The 16937-nt window shown below is 33.8% G+C and overlaps 1 protein-coding gene across 3 annotated transcripts; it reads right to left on the bottom strand.

The window, feature by feature from the left end:
• Positions 1–1142: 1142 nt before the first annotated feature.
• Positions 1143–15983, bottom strand: LOC144437146 (casein kinase II subunit alpha). Of its 3 annotated transcripts, XM_078126008.1 has the most exons (13): positions 15560–15981; positions 13676–13787; positions 13214–13315; positions 11279–11329; positions 10680–10739; positions 9252–9335; positions 7345–7455; positions 6693–6794; positions 6102–6202; positions 5493–5641; positions 5124–5207; positions 3816–3861; positions 2168–2304 (listed from the first exon to the last, which is right to left on the bottom strand). In XM_078126008.1, exons 1-12 carry the CDS (start codon positions 15655–15657, stop codon positions 3836–3838), a joined length of 1080 nt encoding a protein of 359 aa, XP_077982134.1. In that variant the 5' UTR covers positions 15658–15981; the 3' UTR covers positions 2168–2304; positions 3816–3835. The 3 variants fall into 3 exon arrangements, with proteins under 3 accessions (XP_077982133.1, XP_077982132.1, XP_077982134.1); XM_078126007.1 differs by lacking the exons at positions 3816–3861; positions 9252–9335 and adding an exon at positions 9385–9468 and having other exon boundaries at positions 1143–2304; positions 15560–15983; XM_078126006.1 differs by lacking the exon at positions 3816–3861 and having other exon boundaries at positions 1143–2304.
• Between the last annotated feature and the right edge of the window lie 954 nt (positions 15984–16937).

Here is a 16937-nt window from a genome sequence, read left to right as displayed (position 1 = left end):
CAAGAGTAAATATAATAAAGATGCACTAGTGACACATTTATATAGTTTGTGGGTTTTTGTGTGTGTAAAAAAAATGTTTTCTGCATGGTTGGTGGCATCATAGAACCCTCCACCCACTGCTACATAGGTGGAGGGTCTATGGTGGCATTTAGTACTTAGCCATGTTATTTAAAGAATGTGCTACATCATTAGACAGAAGTGGTAATGGATAGCCAGTGTCATGTGTTTGTTACTTTGGGCTTTATATTTTCAAAATCACTTCATCTAGTCATACAAACTGAGTACTATGCCGGTACAACTAGAGCATTTAATTTCGTACACTGTAGTGTAGAACAGGACATGGCATCCATACTTACTATAGGACATTCCATGTCATATAAATTATAATATGCAATATAGTCCAGGACAGTCTTGAATATATGCAATAATAAGGCAATGCCTTTCCTTGTGTCTCCTGTACAAGTAGAAAGATCTAGGTGTTCCTTCCGCTAATATAAAGCACTGTGGTATCAAGTGGTTACATAAATGGACTAATGGCTGGACCTAGTACCTTTCAGACTACAGTACAAGTGGATAACCTGGAATCCATGTTTATATTTAAATATACATTTTATTTCCATAGTTAGCACTATACTTGTGGAGTCCTATGTAGCAGTGTTTGAACTGTTGTTTTTACAGTAACACAGGTTCAGTACTCAAATTCACTGGGATTCAATTTTGCTTATTTCATGAATCAGTTTACCCACAGAAGCCGTCAATTTTCAAAATTATTTTAGGCTGAACTAGCTGTAACTGGAGTGTTATTTTTTCTATCAACAGAGATGATTGTTTATTGTACTTTCATGTGTACAGTTACACAAAATCATTTACCCATAGATCATTGATTTGGTACTGTTCACGGTATATAATATTACCAGCAAGTCAATTTATCTATCGAAACAGTTTCGAAACCACCCAGTTTCAGCTAGTGCAGGTTTAAATTTACTTCATGGCATGAAATAACCCAGTAAATACAGGCTGATACTGTCTTACAGTGTTATAATCCTTTATGGATTATTTAATGTAGTCCCAATCAAACCGAACCTTTCATGTCGAACACACTTGTGCAGTAAAAATCACTCATTACTCAGTTGTACATCATGGTTATTTATTTTTCAAATATTGCATTTATTATGGCTAGCAATGTAACATTGTACACAGTCGGCATATGGGTACACAAAAGCTTACTGTAATACACAATATGTATATGAATACAATTCTCACACAAAATTAGCCACTATAAGCATTGCTCCTACATTGAAACTGTTCTTTTAACGAACTTAAACTTGATTAATAAATTTGCTAATTTCAGCACACTGTCTATCATTTACCAACTGGTGGATTAATATTTCATAAGCTATACTCCAGGGACGACATCCATTTACAGACATTGGTAAACACACACATTGCAAAGCTACTAATCTCACAAAAATTATCAGGTGTACGTAAACACTGATTTTGTAAACTGTCTCAAGAATACAAATTTTGGAGTCAAAAAAATGAGTTCTTTGCATTGATATTTTGAGACAGGTAAAAGATTCTACTACAAAAAAAACAAAAACACTCCTATACTGTGCAAAGTTTTAACTTATGAAAAGTGTTTGTGCATATTATGGTTTCTTGTGTCACCTGTCTGGAAAAACACATGAAAAAATGGTTTGCCTTCTGTTGGGGCACACATAGAAATATAAAAAAAACACATTTCTCGTACTGGTCATTTGTTGCCTGAGATAAATGTAAAAGAAAAGGTAAATAACAAAAAAAAAATATGTATTAATTCCTTCAGGAAACGACAAGTCTGCAATGGCTGGCAAGAGTGTTAAACACTTGCACATGTTTCTGTATATGCACAGAAACTATAAACTGACAAATTAAGTTTGCTCTCGTCCATCATGTAGACAGTGAAGGTTATGAGAACTCATAGAAGCTGTATACAACAACTTGACATCACTGGAAATTAGCCTTTTGACAGAGGAAATCAGAGCACATTGGCAAGGACCAAATTGGACTTCAAAGTCAACTGATCCTTTCTACGTTTTCAAATATGTCAAGCACACAAAATATAATTACTATTTATGTAATTCTTCTTATTATTACAAAACTTTTAGAATTAGACAAATGACTTATTTGTCTAGAATCAAGGTGCTGTTCCTGTTGTTTGCGCTGATATTGGGACTGGAGATACAGATTGGGGGGCAGGTACCAATGCTGGCGACCCAGTTACAATTCCACTCACCAGATTTGGAGCTAGACAGTTATTTGCACCTGAAATGAAAATAAGTAAACACACATTGGTATAATGAGACAAAATTATTGATGAAGTAGTTGAAAGTCTTTTTATAAGTCCAGTGATACTAAATCTATATTTTCCAGAGTAATATGTTTTCAACTTTTACTATTTTGGTAAGCTGTTCAATGAAATACATGGAACTTTACAAATGAAATGGTATGATAATTTGACTTCATTATCAAAATTTCTGACACTACTGTTTTTATCATTACTGCTGTTGACTGTCACAATAAATAATTTGTTTCTACTAAGCTTCAGATTGCTACCTGCACAGCTTTAGATATATGTCTGAATAAAGAAGGAAGATATTTGTACACAATCAACTTTTATTTATTTTTCAAATATAAACATGATTGTTTTGCTGCTTGTGCAATTGCAGTTTTTATATCCTTATTGGGTATTTTGTTGATGGCAATACATAAATTGTGAAAGATCCCTCAAATTTATCACTTTGGCTAGAAATCGTTCTGAGTTCCTTCACAAAAGAATCTGTCTTGGATATATGCTTAAAAACACTTTTTTTTCAAGCCTTGAAAGGTTTTGCAATTTTGATAGCTAGAATGACTTTAGAGCGCTTACTGAATTACCAACATTGGATGAATGGTTTACTTATTAAGATAATATGACAGAAATATACAGAAAAATTTCAACAATAAATCAAGATTATATTTTGAAGAGAGATGCTAGACATCAACAAAATAATTTACTCTGATACATGGAAATTTAATGTGACTTCAGACATCAGAAGTTGCTAAATATGTAAACAATCAATATGAAAACATAAATATCTTTTATTTATACATTTTATATGACAAAAATATTATTTCTCTTTGTGTATTTTCACTCCAATATTTTATAGATTATTGATGGTGCATAATAGTTTGCATAGTTAGTAGAAGAGAGTGCTTTGTTTTAAAGTTGGTATTTATCTAGACTGCAAACTACATACTGTGTTGTGCTCTTTATCCACCGTTGCTAACATACTGGGTGTGTTTGATTACTCTGTTATTGACATGAAAACAAACATTAGGAATGCTGACGAATCTTGCATATGTTCAGCCATGCTTTTACAGATTACAGACACTCGTTCTTGACAAGAGACTAATATTTTGCTTTGGACTTGATCTTATTTTAGGAATTATGAGCTGTCACCTCACACACCAATTTATACCTAACATTATATATATCAAGAGATATACTTATGCTAATTCATAATGAGCTGATTCCTGCATTTCAGTAGACCATGTGAGAGCATTATACAATGTACAGAGAAATCAAAGGGCTGTTTTCGTCACGTCTTCAATTTCAAGAGCAGTGCACCCAAACACACCCATAGTAACAGATAAAGAACAGCACATTATGTACTCTACAGTCCACTGGTTGGCAGATATTTACATTATCACACAATGCTATAGCTGTTTGATGTAATGCTACATAAATGTATGGCTCAGCTTGTTATGTCGCTACAGAACTACTCGTCACTTACTTCTCCTGATTAAATCAATATTAGCGCTGGGCATTTTTCACTAGTTCTGGGTAGTCAATTGCACCATCAATACGATTAATTAGTACAGGAACAAAAAGAAAAAGAAAGAAAACTAAAATACTACTAGTACATTACTAGAAACATGACAACACATGTAAGATAAAACAAAATAAACTGTGATTGTAAGTTCTACATTACCATACTCAGATCTAAGAAATTATACATTGTCAAAGCCAAGTTGTTATACTCAGAACTTAAAAAAATTGGATTAAAAATTGTCTTGTCATTTTGTTTCAAAAGAAAACTAGCATGCAAAGTATATATGTTTGGTTAATTACATATGCACACTTTATATTTTAGGTTAATTAGATATGCACACTTGATATTTTTGGTTACTTAAATATGCACTTGATATTTTTGGCAAAATAAATATGCATGCTTGATATTTTTAGCTAATTAAATATGCACACTTGATGTACTGTACAAATTGTAGATACTGTTATCAGTTGGTGCTTCCTTTGAAAAACATGATCTTTGCCACGGGTTCATATTTGGATAAAATTTAACTTTTCTGGGAAATAACATCCTTTCGATAGAAGAACTACGTGTACCAGACTTGTCACTGCATAATGACATACCATTTTACATGGTTTCTGAATAGTGATATGCACTGTATGAATGAGATACAGCAATAATTTATAATATATTGCGATCAACATTGACGTCTGATTTTCCAAACTGAGCTGTGTGACTTGAATACATTTCTACGAAAAAATATACATTATAATTGCTTGTAAATCTCTGCTTCAAAAGATGTCTTGATTGACACCTATGTCATTGAATCTATTGCAAAGAATCTACCTGCTGCAATGTTTAAGAGGTACAAGATTGTCTTCAATCCAATTTTAACATAAACTTGGCTTTCACATGTATAACTATTGTGTCATTCCGCAATATTTTCTTTGTAAGTCAGCTGTAAAATCCTGTTGTGTTACAACTCAACTGATTACAGACAAATATTTAGGAACAGCATTTATGTAAATAACCACAATAAAACACATTGAGGTGTAGAGGCCTTCTGGGTGCTGTGTTACCAGGTTTTACATCGACAAATCTAAATAAAATATATACAAAAGGGATTTCTACTTTTCCTAAGTTACGATATGTGATGTTAGTAACTTGACATTACTATAGAGGTTTGGGGTAGTGTTCCTATACACTCTATTGATTTACACTTTAGTAATTGTTCAAGAAAATAGCAAACTATTACATGGGGGAATAACAAAGACTTTGTCTACGGGGACAAACCTGGTACTGAACCTGTAACTGGTGTTGGAGAATTCCCTGTGAGACTGGATGCCATACGACCCTGCTGTTCTTTCACAATTGGATCTGTAGGAATGAGATCAAATTATAATCATTTTATCTATTTGAATGATGTGAGTGTCATCTTTCTGGACAGAATATAAAAAGTCTGAAGATTGCAGACGTATTGCAGTCAATATGGTTTATTTGACAAATAAGTGTGAAAAACTGTATTTGAACGAAGTGTCATCATCTAGCCCATTTGATTGAATACAATTGAATATCATAGTTAAAATTGTTTATTTGACAAAATATAGTCAGAAAAACTGTATGTATAGAGTGTTATATAAATATGTTCCCAGCAGTACTTACAGAAATATGGATGCTCCATTGATTCCCTGGCAGTTAGTCTCTCTTGGTGATCATATCTCAGAAGTTTATCCAAAAAGTCTAAAGCTTCTGGACTTACTAGGTGTTGGTTTTCACTATGCACAAAGCGTTCCCAACGTTTTCTTGAATGTCTACAAAGAAATAAGGCAATAAAAAATGTATTTAGAATGATCTAATGTTAGCCACTTTCATACTGGGCACATTCAAGATAAAAGCCATCAGCAAATCCATTATTTAGCCTGTCCACAGCACTGAATGTGCGACTACGCACATTATCTTGAACTGTCCATAGTAGAAAAGAGTATTTTCTCAGCAAATAGAGAAAAATATTGGAACAACGTAATCATATCTTCTCAAGTATAATGTATAATGTATGGTTATAATCTTGACTACTCTTTAATAATGTCAATATACATTCACACCAAATGTGTATCTGTAGTAACTTGTAGGCAAATAGCTCTACCACTGCATGATGCCACATAGTGGAGCCACAGGAGAAGACGAATTCACCTTATGAGAGACATACTAACAAGTGTGTCACAAGTTACAATTACTGTGTCTACAGAGATGATAATGCTTGTAATCCCTCACCTTCCCAAGATGTCATTAAATCTTGGATTCAGATCTATCTGGTATTTATCAAGATAATCATATAGTTCATCAGTGCCTAGAACCTTGGCTATGCGGACCAACTGAAATGTGCAAAAAAATGACAAAATTAATGATGATACCGTATATATAATCTACACCATTCTGTTCCCGGAAAACATGTCTTTGTTATTTTCTTTACACTCCAGTTGTTTGATCTCAACATTTGCTAATTAACAAAGTCATCTCTTTAATAAAATTCTATGCATAAGCTTTGCGACTAAATTTGGTCATTTTGTTGAATGAAATAAACTAGTCTAGGACTAGCCATTGGGTTTGAATCTGAACATCTCTTTAAAAGATACAGGGATCTTCAGATTCAAACCCACTGGCTAGTCACTAGACTACAAATAAACAAACTATGCAAATCCCAGTCACCATTCATGTTCATACATTCTATCATATGTCATCCTCTTCCTAGTTGAAACAAGTACTCATGTCTAGATTGGGTGATAACAAAAGATAAACAATTTTTTGCTTGGTTTGATGATCAAATGGTACCAAGAAACGACAACACTAAATGATGTAACTAACCTGATCATAGTTGTCATGTCCATGAAAGAAGGGTTCTTTTCTGAATATCATACTAGCTAACATACAACCTAGACTCCACATGTCTAGAGAGTAATCATATAACTGTGAAGAAAATCAAACGGAGGGAAATATTAGGTAATGCATAATAAGGGTGTTGATATTCAGATATAATGCTAAGTCTAACATTCTTATAACTTATTATAACATATACGAGTCAAGTTTAACAAAAAATATGGAATATATACAATATGGTCAACCTACGTCATGACAATGCGTGTCTATGTCACTGGTTCTACTGTAATCAAAATACGAGTCAAAAAGTTCAAAATTGCCATTACTCTCCTTGATTTTTCTTTCATATTACTGACGTTGGTATAATTATGTTATTCTCTAACATTAAAATACCCGGAAAATACATGTAACCTAAGGGTTGTCACTACTCATCTAGTGACTCGTAGTGACAAAGACCCCTTAGGTCACTCATATTTTCCTTGGCTGAACGAAGCAAAATAGTGGGGAATATTACATCTAATTGTCATCTTATGTACATCATCATAAAGTATGTTAAGTTAAAATATGTACTTGACAAAAAATGTAATACAAAATGAAGTATTTGAATGTTTGAAGTTTAACCAATATTTGTTTACTTTACCTGATAGTCAACAAGTAACTCCGGTCCTTTAAAATACCTTGATGCAACCCTCACATTATATTCTTGTCCTGGATGGTAGAATTCTGCTAAACCCCAGTCTATTAGTCTTAGCTGAAATCAAGAGTTGGATACAGAAGAGAAATCAAAACTGTACATCCTTGTACATCTGGACATCAGAACTGATTTACTAGGAGATGGGGAGGAAGATAAACACAGTATCCTTCAAATGAGTAGTTTTCAGTGCCATGATTATGTGGGATAGGATAGGAATTGAACACCAACTCACAATAAATAACAAGTAACTTAATGAACACCACATTAAGAAAAGAGAATTGCACCTATCACAAATGACAAAATGCAAAGAAATGAGACAAGTATACAAGAGGGGCTACTTACAAATACAGCTTACATAAAGTTGTCTACCCTATTCCTACCCCTTACTAATCCCGAACTATAACTCTACTGTACAGTTTTTTGTCCACTGTTCTATACAGTTATTGGTGTTCTTTACTTGTTTCAAAATTAGCAGAGCTGTTTGCGGTATAATAATATATTAATTGTGCCAAATAAGTTCATTTTGTTTGCTAATCATATCAAAACTATTCTATTCTGCCAAGTATCATTCTTCATCAAAATCTTCAGCAAACTGTTTTGCTAGTCTCATAACATGCTAAGTCAATCTATCTGACCATAATAGATATTGACTGTGTAATTAATTTAAGGATTCAGTGATTAGACGGTACAGAACTGAAGTAAACTTGGCTCCCAAGGTGTTTACCCAAATTTCCTCAAATCATGGTTAATCCTCTCTACCAGGTCTTTTTTGTTTGTACATAAAAAGCAATGCGTTGAGCAAAAAATCTTTGTCAGATTCTACTTCTCATATATGAGTTCTAAAATCATGACAAGACTGAAATATTAACTCTAAGCATTGAAAATAATTCCCTGCATTTTCAAAGATTATAATAACAGTGATGAAAACAATGCAATATTCACTGAATGAGAAAAACCTTGCATCTACCCTTATACAAAGAAGATAGTAACACAAGTTTTAAAGTTATTACACATAAGTAGTTTGACTAAGTAAATCACTCCACAGCTTTCTATCTGTCAAGGTCCATCATCCCACTCAGCAAGGCAACAAGGATCCTTGACCAGCACAGATTGAAAACTAAATAGTCTTTAACTCAGTTGATCTGATTATATGTGTAAACTTTGTAACTCCTCAGGTTTCCCCAAGTTGGTGAACAGTTTTGTTTATAAAATAATTTGAATGTAGGAACATGCAAAAGATCAACTACTCTGCATAACATTTATATATGTATTCATTTGCTACATCTAAGGTATAATAATCCACAACCCACTACCAGCTAGATAATAACATTTTTTACCTTCAAGTACACAATATAATATTGCAATACACCTGTGATTCTCACTGTATGCATTTTGAATCCTCACAAATATTTCACTTTCAATTAATGTTATTCATTCCTAGGGACTTTATGTGAGTATAGTGAAATCGAGGTAGGTGTATCATACTATACCTATGTACTGAAGAATGTGACAATTACTTCTCAACCTGTACAGATCAGTTAAGGATAAATTACAATTACCTTGACTGTAAGATACAGGCATTGCTAGCACTTCCTTATTCTCAGCTTTTAAGAAAGTACCATCAAAGACTCTACCTTACTGCCTCATTAATAACCCACTTAACCACAAAGGAATTCAGAGGTGATACAAATTTAACAAAGGAATTGAGAGAGGTGAAACAATGGAAGATGTGATGGCATAAGGTTCAGAATATATAAAAAGTTTCCAAAAGAAAAGAGATTTGAAGGTGAGAGATATGGCAGATGAAACGAGAAAGAAAGCTGAACACCATGACCAGCCATATATCCTCATACCTTCCTGTTCTCATGGTCTATCATTACGTTGTGAGGTTTTACATCTCTGTGAGTAATACCATTACTATGACAGTAATCCAGGGCCTGAAAATACATAAAATGTCAGTCTACTTTAGTTCAAAGAACAGCATACCTTCCTGTTTTCATGGTCTATCATAACATTTTGAGGTTTTACATCTCTGTGCGTAATACCCATGCTATGACAGTAATCCAACGCCTGAAAATTAAATTAGAACATGTAATGATTGTTTACACGCTCCTCAACCGATAATCAATACAGCATGAGCTAACAGAAAGAAAATTATACGCCGATTCTTCATCTTTGAGATCTCAACAACAACTGATGAAGGGCTTAGGACCTGTATGATTACACCCTTGAGTGAAATACTGTACATGTATTTATTTTGAAGCGCGAGAAATTTGGCAGAATGGTACACATTAAATTGGTAGACAATGCAAGGAGAAAGTACATTTATCCAGTCAGCCCACCATATTCAGTGCAAATCTTGTTAACACCTTTCACAACAACTGAATACAGAAATATGACAACTCTTAAAGAATGTTAGCAAGACTTATTTCCAGGGAAAAAGCTTTTGCACCTATTCAAAAAACATGATTACAGTACCACAGATGACCATAAATTTGACTGATAAATCAATTTCTATCCCTCTTTCTGCAATCGTTTCTCTGTAATAATTTTGGTGTCCAAACTTTTTGGCTCTATAACTTATAATATTTCAAGCACTGCTGATACCTTGCAAGTGTTCCCTCCCTCACGAAACTTATATTTCAACCACTGCTGATAGTTTGCCTCCCTCATAAATTCAAGATGGCTGCCAAACAAAAAAGCACACTATCAGGAACGTGTTCACTCAAATAATACAATTCTTATTCCACCATATCTTTTGGATGACATTTCAAATGCATCGAGTTAAAACATTTTTTAATCTCTGTATCAAAATGAATTCTTATAGTGAAAGCCTATATACAGGATGTGTTGAAAGAAACATGATGTAATAAAATATTTTGTGAAAACCACATAAATTAATAAAGTAATCAGTATTTGTATTAATGTCACTCGGCTATAAACATTCAATAGTCATTAAACATTAATTTGGTTTCAAGTTTTCAGACATTGAGTCTGTTTTATATGTCTAGTCCATTATAATTGTGGCTATTTCTGTATGTATTTCTTTGAAAGGTACATTTATACCTACCTACTTCCTTCCATAAAATGATTACACACACAAGTCTACACAAACAAAACTCATTTAAACTCTTCTGATAATTCTTGGAAACTACATGTATGAGATGGGCAAGTTTATCAATTTGTATTTCTTGGAGAGGCTGAGAAGGAACATCTTGAATGTAAGACAATAAGTCAGCATGTCACTGCTTCTTAAATGAGACAAACTAAAACCCACTAACCTTAAGTAACTCAAACATGTAATATCTGATGTCATAGTCAGTTAGGGTCTGGTACAGTTGCTGCAAGATGAGATGATAACATTTTAGGCCAACATTCTTGTCCAATGGCCTTATAATATAACTGTATGCCAATCTCATTTCAAATTCACTGTCTTTTATATACTTTGTCAAATTAAATGATTTTTCTGTCAAAACTATATATTTTCTAAACTTGTGAAGCTATCAAGAATTTGATAATGTATTTATCATTAAGGGAAACAAATAAGTATAAACAGTACAAATGGACTTAAATAGTCATCAAAAGTATCTGTTATTCTAGCTTTGCTGAAAAATCAACAATGGAAAAACAGAAATATAGCATCATACCAATACATTTATACTGAAACGTAGCATCAATTTATTTATCAACTTTACTGTCTTTCAAACAGCTTCAGCAAACAAGACAAATCCTTTGTTCAAATGAATGCATATCCTCCGAGGTGGGGGCGTGGAGTGGTATTTGTTTGCACACAAAAATCTACAAAAGCTACAATTAAAGCAAAACCGGATTAAAAGACGGCCTGTGTCTAAATTCATAGTAGGTAAATGTAACTTCTTACCTTAAAGTCAGTGTTGTTGACGTATTCAAATATTAAAGCTGGTGTTCTGGACTGCACAAAGAAAACAATAACAAAATTAACAACATTAAAAATACAAAGATATGAACAAAGTAAAGGAATGACCAACTGAGCCTCAAGACGTCTTCAATTTGCTGAAAAATTTATGACAGCCCATTATCAACAGAATATAACATGCCTATATAATCCTTTTTCTACCAGGCTGGTATTCATTTGTACACAAAAAAAAACTACAATAAGTTGGGGAAAACAAGATTAAAGAACAAAGTATTTGTTGGGATAAAATTGAAATATCATGAATTAAATATATTTCAGACCTACAATAGTTTGATTGATCTACACACTTTTTAAGCCCTTCAATACTGAAAACATTCCCGCCAAAATTGTTTGGACAAAATTCTTGTTTTATGTAAGTTTTTGGCATATATCAACTTCATTTTAGACTGGAATTAAAGAATTGTTACTTCCAAATACAGTAATATTATTGTAATTATGAAAATATTCATATAAATTGGGACCCCATACTATTTAAAACTCGTCTCTAGTCATGAAAGGGTTAAGCTATAATATCTACTTCAGAAACAGAAAAGAAATAGACACACCCATGGTGATTTCTGTTTACGAGTGTCAACAGCTGGTACCCAATGTGATCTGTCATGATTTATTCTATGTGACACACTCATGTCTGAAACCCAATACGATATCATTTTACATTTCATTTACATGTTTGTACTCATTTTGGCAAATGATAGTAGTGGTGGAGAATGAAAACATCCACTATGCGTACATGAACTTCAGAATAACCTTGATCATATAGCCAGCTGTGATTATGTCCTATATGAAGTCAGTGGTGCTTGAACCAAATACATGTATTGCAAGTGGTATGTTATGGCTGTTGTCACATGTTCAGAATGTATGGAATATTTCTGACTCAGTAAGGAAAATGTTTATGTAAATATACATATGTTCTGTTAATTTTACAGTTTTATCGACAGTATAGAGTTTTAATGTCATGGTTCTAATGCTGCATTCCCATAAGTGTGAATATTTTATGGGAGAACAGTTGAAGACTTGAGTTGAAGGCCACTTAGACTGGTATTTATATGTAAAGTCAAGATGGGAACCCCTAACTTATACACAATGTGAGAGGAACACAGTGCGACTTCAAAAAAACATTAATATGTAATGTGTGCACTAATTTGAAATTTAACATTGGCATATAGAAAACCCTTTACTGTGTACAATAAATGTTCCAAACATCTAACACAATATGACTTCATAAAAACATTGGTGATATTAGTTGCAACTTGGCATTGGCAGAAGAATGTGAAGGTCTTATTTTATACTTGTGACAAGCACAATGACATTAGCCATAAACAGGTTTTATTTTAATGACCTCATTGATATGCAAAACCATCACATAAAATATGGTAGTCTGCATAATACGGGTAATTTGAATTTTATTTAGCCCAATTATCATAATGTTGTAAGCTTTTACAGCAGTAGTGTTTTAGTTGTTTTTCAAAATATTATTATTCGAACACAAGATAATTAATTGTATGATCGAATACAGAAGTTTTGTTTTGAAAACAAAATATGATTTCCTCTTTTGGAAGTACATACACTGGTACTACTTTACTACAAAGACAAACCAATAACGAATTTGACAAAGATTTGGAACGTGACTGGAGGTTAATAACTTTTTAACAATTCAAATAAATAGCCTCTACACCTGTATGGACCTTGGTAGTCATAAATATAATATTAAAAAAATAAAGAAATGTATGTAACTGTCTATCCTCCCTTTGATAGGTGGTACTTACCACTGGATCTTTGACAATTGCTAACAAAGTAATAGTATTTGTTCCACCCCTTAAATTCTCTAGAAGAATGTCTTCCTTTGAGAAGTGTACTTACCACTGGATCTTTGACAATTGCTAACAAAGTAATTATATTTGTTCCACCCCTTAAATTCTCTAGAATCTTGATTTCTCTTTTAATTTTCTTCTTTTTCACTGGCTGAATACAAAAAAAAAGAACTTGATATTAGTAGACCAATCAAGTTAATTAAAAAGACAAGTAATTAGTTAAATAAGAGATGTTTGTTATTCTGAATGTAAAATGCCACATAACAGGGTTTTCTCCCCAAGACCTATATACAGAAATATTTCACTGCAATTTGTTGAGAATAGAAGTCAATTTGCATAGCAACACAATATTTAGGTATGCAAATGTCCAGCGACTTTTATCATTATTTTCTGGGAAGCACACTGTATACTAAGTTTTCTTCATCCTACAGTAGTAAGATGGTGTCAGACAGTTATGTTTGTCTACACTTTCGTTTATACCGGTATGTTTATAGCATTTTGCATACATCACCTTTAGAATTTTTATGACACATTTTTCATTATTTGTTACGTTGATTGCTTCAAAAACTTCACTGTATTTCCCTCTACCAAGTTTTCTTACTATTTGATAATCATCTTGTTGTCTGTAAAAAAAATAAAAACAATTAGTAAAATTTTTTCAAACGACAAATGCAGATTTCGCAGGATCATCTTTTCATTAATCAAATGTCAATTATTTCCTGAATTCTGATTTTCAAGATAAGAGTCTCCACAGCACACAAAAATACAGACTTACTGAATCTTTACAAATAATATTAGCAGGTGAAAAAAGTTGCTTGTCTTGTTTTGCAACAAACTATAAACTCAAGTCATTTGATTGATTGATTGATTGAAATCTGTTAAATAAGATTTCTTGATTTCCTTAATTTGGCTACTTGGACGTCATATGACCCTTTGTCTTTTTTCACATACTTAGGGTGACCACTCCTTGTTCATATACAGGAGTGATAATCCCTACACATAAGTATATTAGCACAAAAACAGCAGACATAACCTCTTCTGTAGCATGTACCCCCATGGTCAAACTATCTCTCCACTACTGTCATGAGCAAGACATTACAAGCTTTATGGTTCCTGTGAGAGACTGATTCATGTCCCAAATATTGGCCTCCAAGTCCCATCCCTCACTAAATTAGTTTTACATTAACTAGATTCTAAATCAGTCAACCTCTTGCAGATATCCAATATTGGTCAAACTGCCCATCCTCCGCTATCCAAGTAAGACATCACATTACACTAGTTTTATGGTTCCTGAGAGAGGCTGTGATTCACATCCCCATACATAGTTCATGCATTACACAAGAAACGATGCTCATTATTTTGCCTTCAAGTGTACATTTTATCATAAAATAGTCTATGCATACTAATGATAATATAACACAAAACATGTCATTGGAAAAAATAAAAGCTGTGTAAAAATAATCCCACCAAAACACAGAGAAGTTATGCAACATGTAACAGCCTGTCCAAACAGGTACCTGTTCTCTCTATGCTTGAACTGTCAGAGCTGGAATTAGGTAGTGATTTCACCTTGACAAGTTCAATTAGTTGTTAAACAAATAATATTTAGCTGCAGTGGTTTATATATTAATACACATGAAATTTCTTAAAGATACCTTTGTGACTACCAATACAAAGGCTAGACTTGCTGTCAGTCACTTAGTTTCTAGGTCCATAATTTTAATACCACCAATCTAATATAATATAGCCTATGTTAATAATTTTCATTTATAATGGATGTAGTCAGTCAGGTTGACAGCACTGAGTCTGACAGAATTAAAATGCAAGATTACAATTAACTACACATTAGGTAAGTCATGATTAACCTGGGGCAATGCAAGTTATAGTTTTTGAAAAATAAAAACCATTATTGTAATGCTTATACACTTTCCTTTAAATATGAGAATAATTTTAAAGTTATTCACGTCATTACCCTCAAATTGATTCAAGAACAAGTAAATTTTCCAAAGCAAATATTTTGGTATAATTTGATTTTTTTATAAGAGAGGGGAAAACACTGCCTCTTTCCTCCCTTTAAAAATATCATGCATATGTTATTGTTAGGACCATGATGTAGTAGTACTAGTACTATACTAGCATTATTAAATATATACAACTTACAAGTAATAAATGCATGACTAGAGAATGTGGTGTTCTATCATATATGTTTACCCAGTCCTTGTTGAGGTGTGGAAGTCCACCATCATTGTCTGTCCACCATCATCCCCAAGATATTATTAGGAAATCAATGGCTTGCTTGTAAGCCCCCCCCCCCCCCCCCGGTCTGTTGTTTTCAAAAAGGAAATGACTCGCCAGTAATATCAATTATATAAACGTTATATTTTACTATCCTTACCCCCATTCTACCACATGCGACTCATAGTCCCAATATTCTCGTGGTCTGTGTGTATTAACATCCGCATAAACTCTTGCCCGACTCATGACCATCGCCATTTTGTTGGAACTACTACGGAATCAATCACTTCTCCTTGGCCCTCTGAGTTGACGAACCCTTGGTGAGCAGCAGATTGTGTGCTACGCTGCGTCAAAAGCCGGCGGTGGTCAAAAGGAAACCTCTCCGACAACAATCATTTTTTTGGACAATATTTCAGGAATTAGAGGTAGATAATCGTCATAACAGGAATCTTAACTTCTCACTCTGCGTCTGTACGACCGAGACTTCCTGATCGTTTTCTCCAAAGCTCCAATATCGACGTAATGATTTGTCCTCTTTCTTTGAAAATGTCAATACCAAAATGGCGGCGTCGTGCTGGATGATCGAAAGCGAGGCTTGGTGGGCGCCACGTGAGCCGGGTCATACATACTGTTGTCGTTGACAACAAAGAAACTTTATTTCGGGAGAGTGGGGCACAGACTGAAATTGAAGGAAAAGCAACATAATTAATAGTACGTTATTATTTCAATCATCCGGACACGACTAACATGTCGTTGCAGCCACCATAATCACTACTAACACCATCATCTCCACCTCCATCACCACTACCCTCATCTTGCGCTCCTCCTCCTCCTCCTCCTCCTAAGTCGTCGTCGTCGTCGTCGTCGTCGTCATCAAGTTGTATCTACGTTGGAGCCCATAGCTTACACCAACACTCTACAATACCCATACACTACAAAATGTGGTTTAAAAAGTTTCCCTTTTTTCAATGTTTTCCCGTGTTTTGGTTTGTCTTGGTCTGGAGGTAAACATTAGTCGCAAAAGAAAAACAACAACTTGTGAACTTGGAATCCCATGGATATTACACACAAAAGCTCTTCCAACAATACTTTTCACTTCAAAGTATTTAGTCTACAACGGACAATTATTGTCCATAATTGAGGAGTGGTCGGGGTCGGGGTGACATCCTGAGTAAAGATCGCAGTGACAACAATAAAGGTTTGGCCTACACACAGCAACGTGACCGCTATTTCTTATTGTAATGAGCAAGTCGTGTGAAATAGGCAATACGATCCAATAGTGTAAAAATGACTGGAGATGGTGTCCTGATGTTGTACATCTCCTTTTATCTTATCTCCACGTGACACAGTGATTTGATGACCTTTCAATGCAATGCAAGATGACACCCCCGTGAAACATAGGGTGACACAAGACGTTTTGACTACTTGCATGTTCAGTCAAGATGATACGATAAATTTCGAGTGTACTTTATTCCCAATGTTAGTCTTTAGCTGTTCTGAACTAATTCTCAAATAAAGGTGTTACTACCAAACCAGAG

The sequence above is a fragment of the Glandiceps talaboti genome, chromosome 7 (genome assembly GCF_964340395.1).
Source record: "Glandiceps talaboti chromosome 7, keGlaTala1.1, whole genome shotgun sequence".
NCBI lineage: Eukaryota > Metazoa > Hemichordata > Enteropneusta > Spengelidae > Glandiceps > Glandiceps talaboti.
The sequence above is the reverse complement of the archived record's forward strand: the minus strand, read 5'-3'. Positions and strand labels throughout refer to the sequence as shown.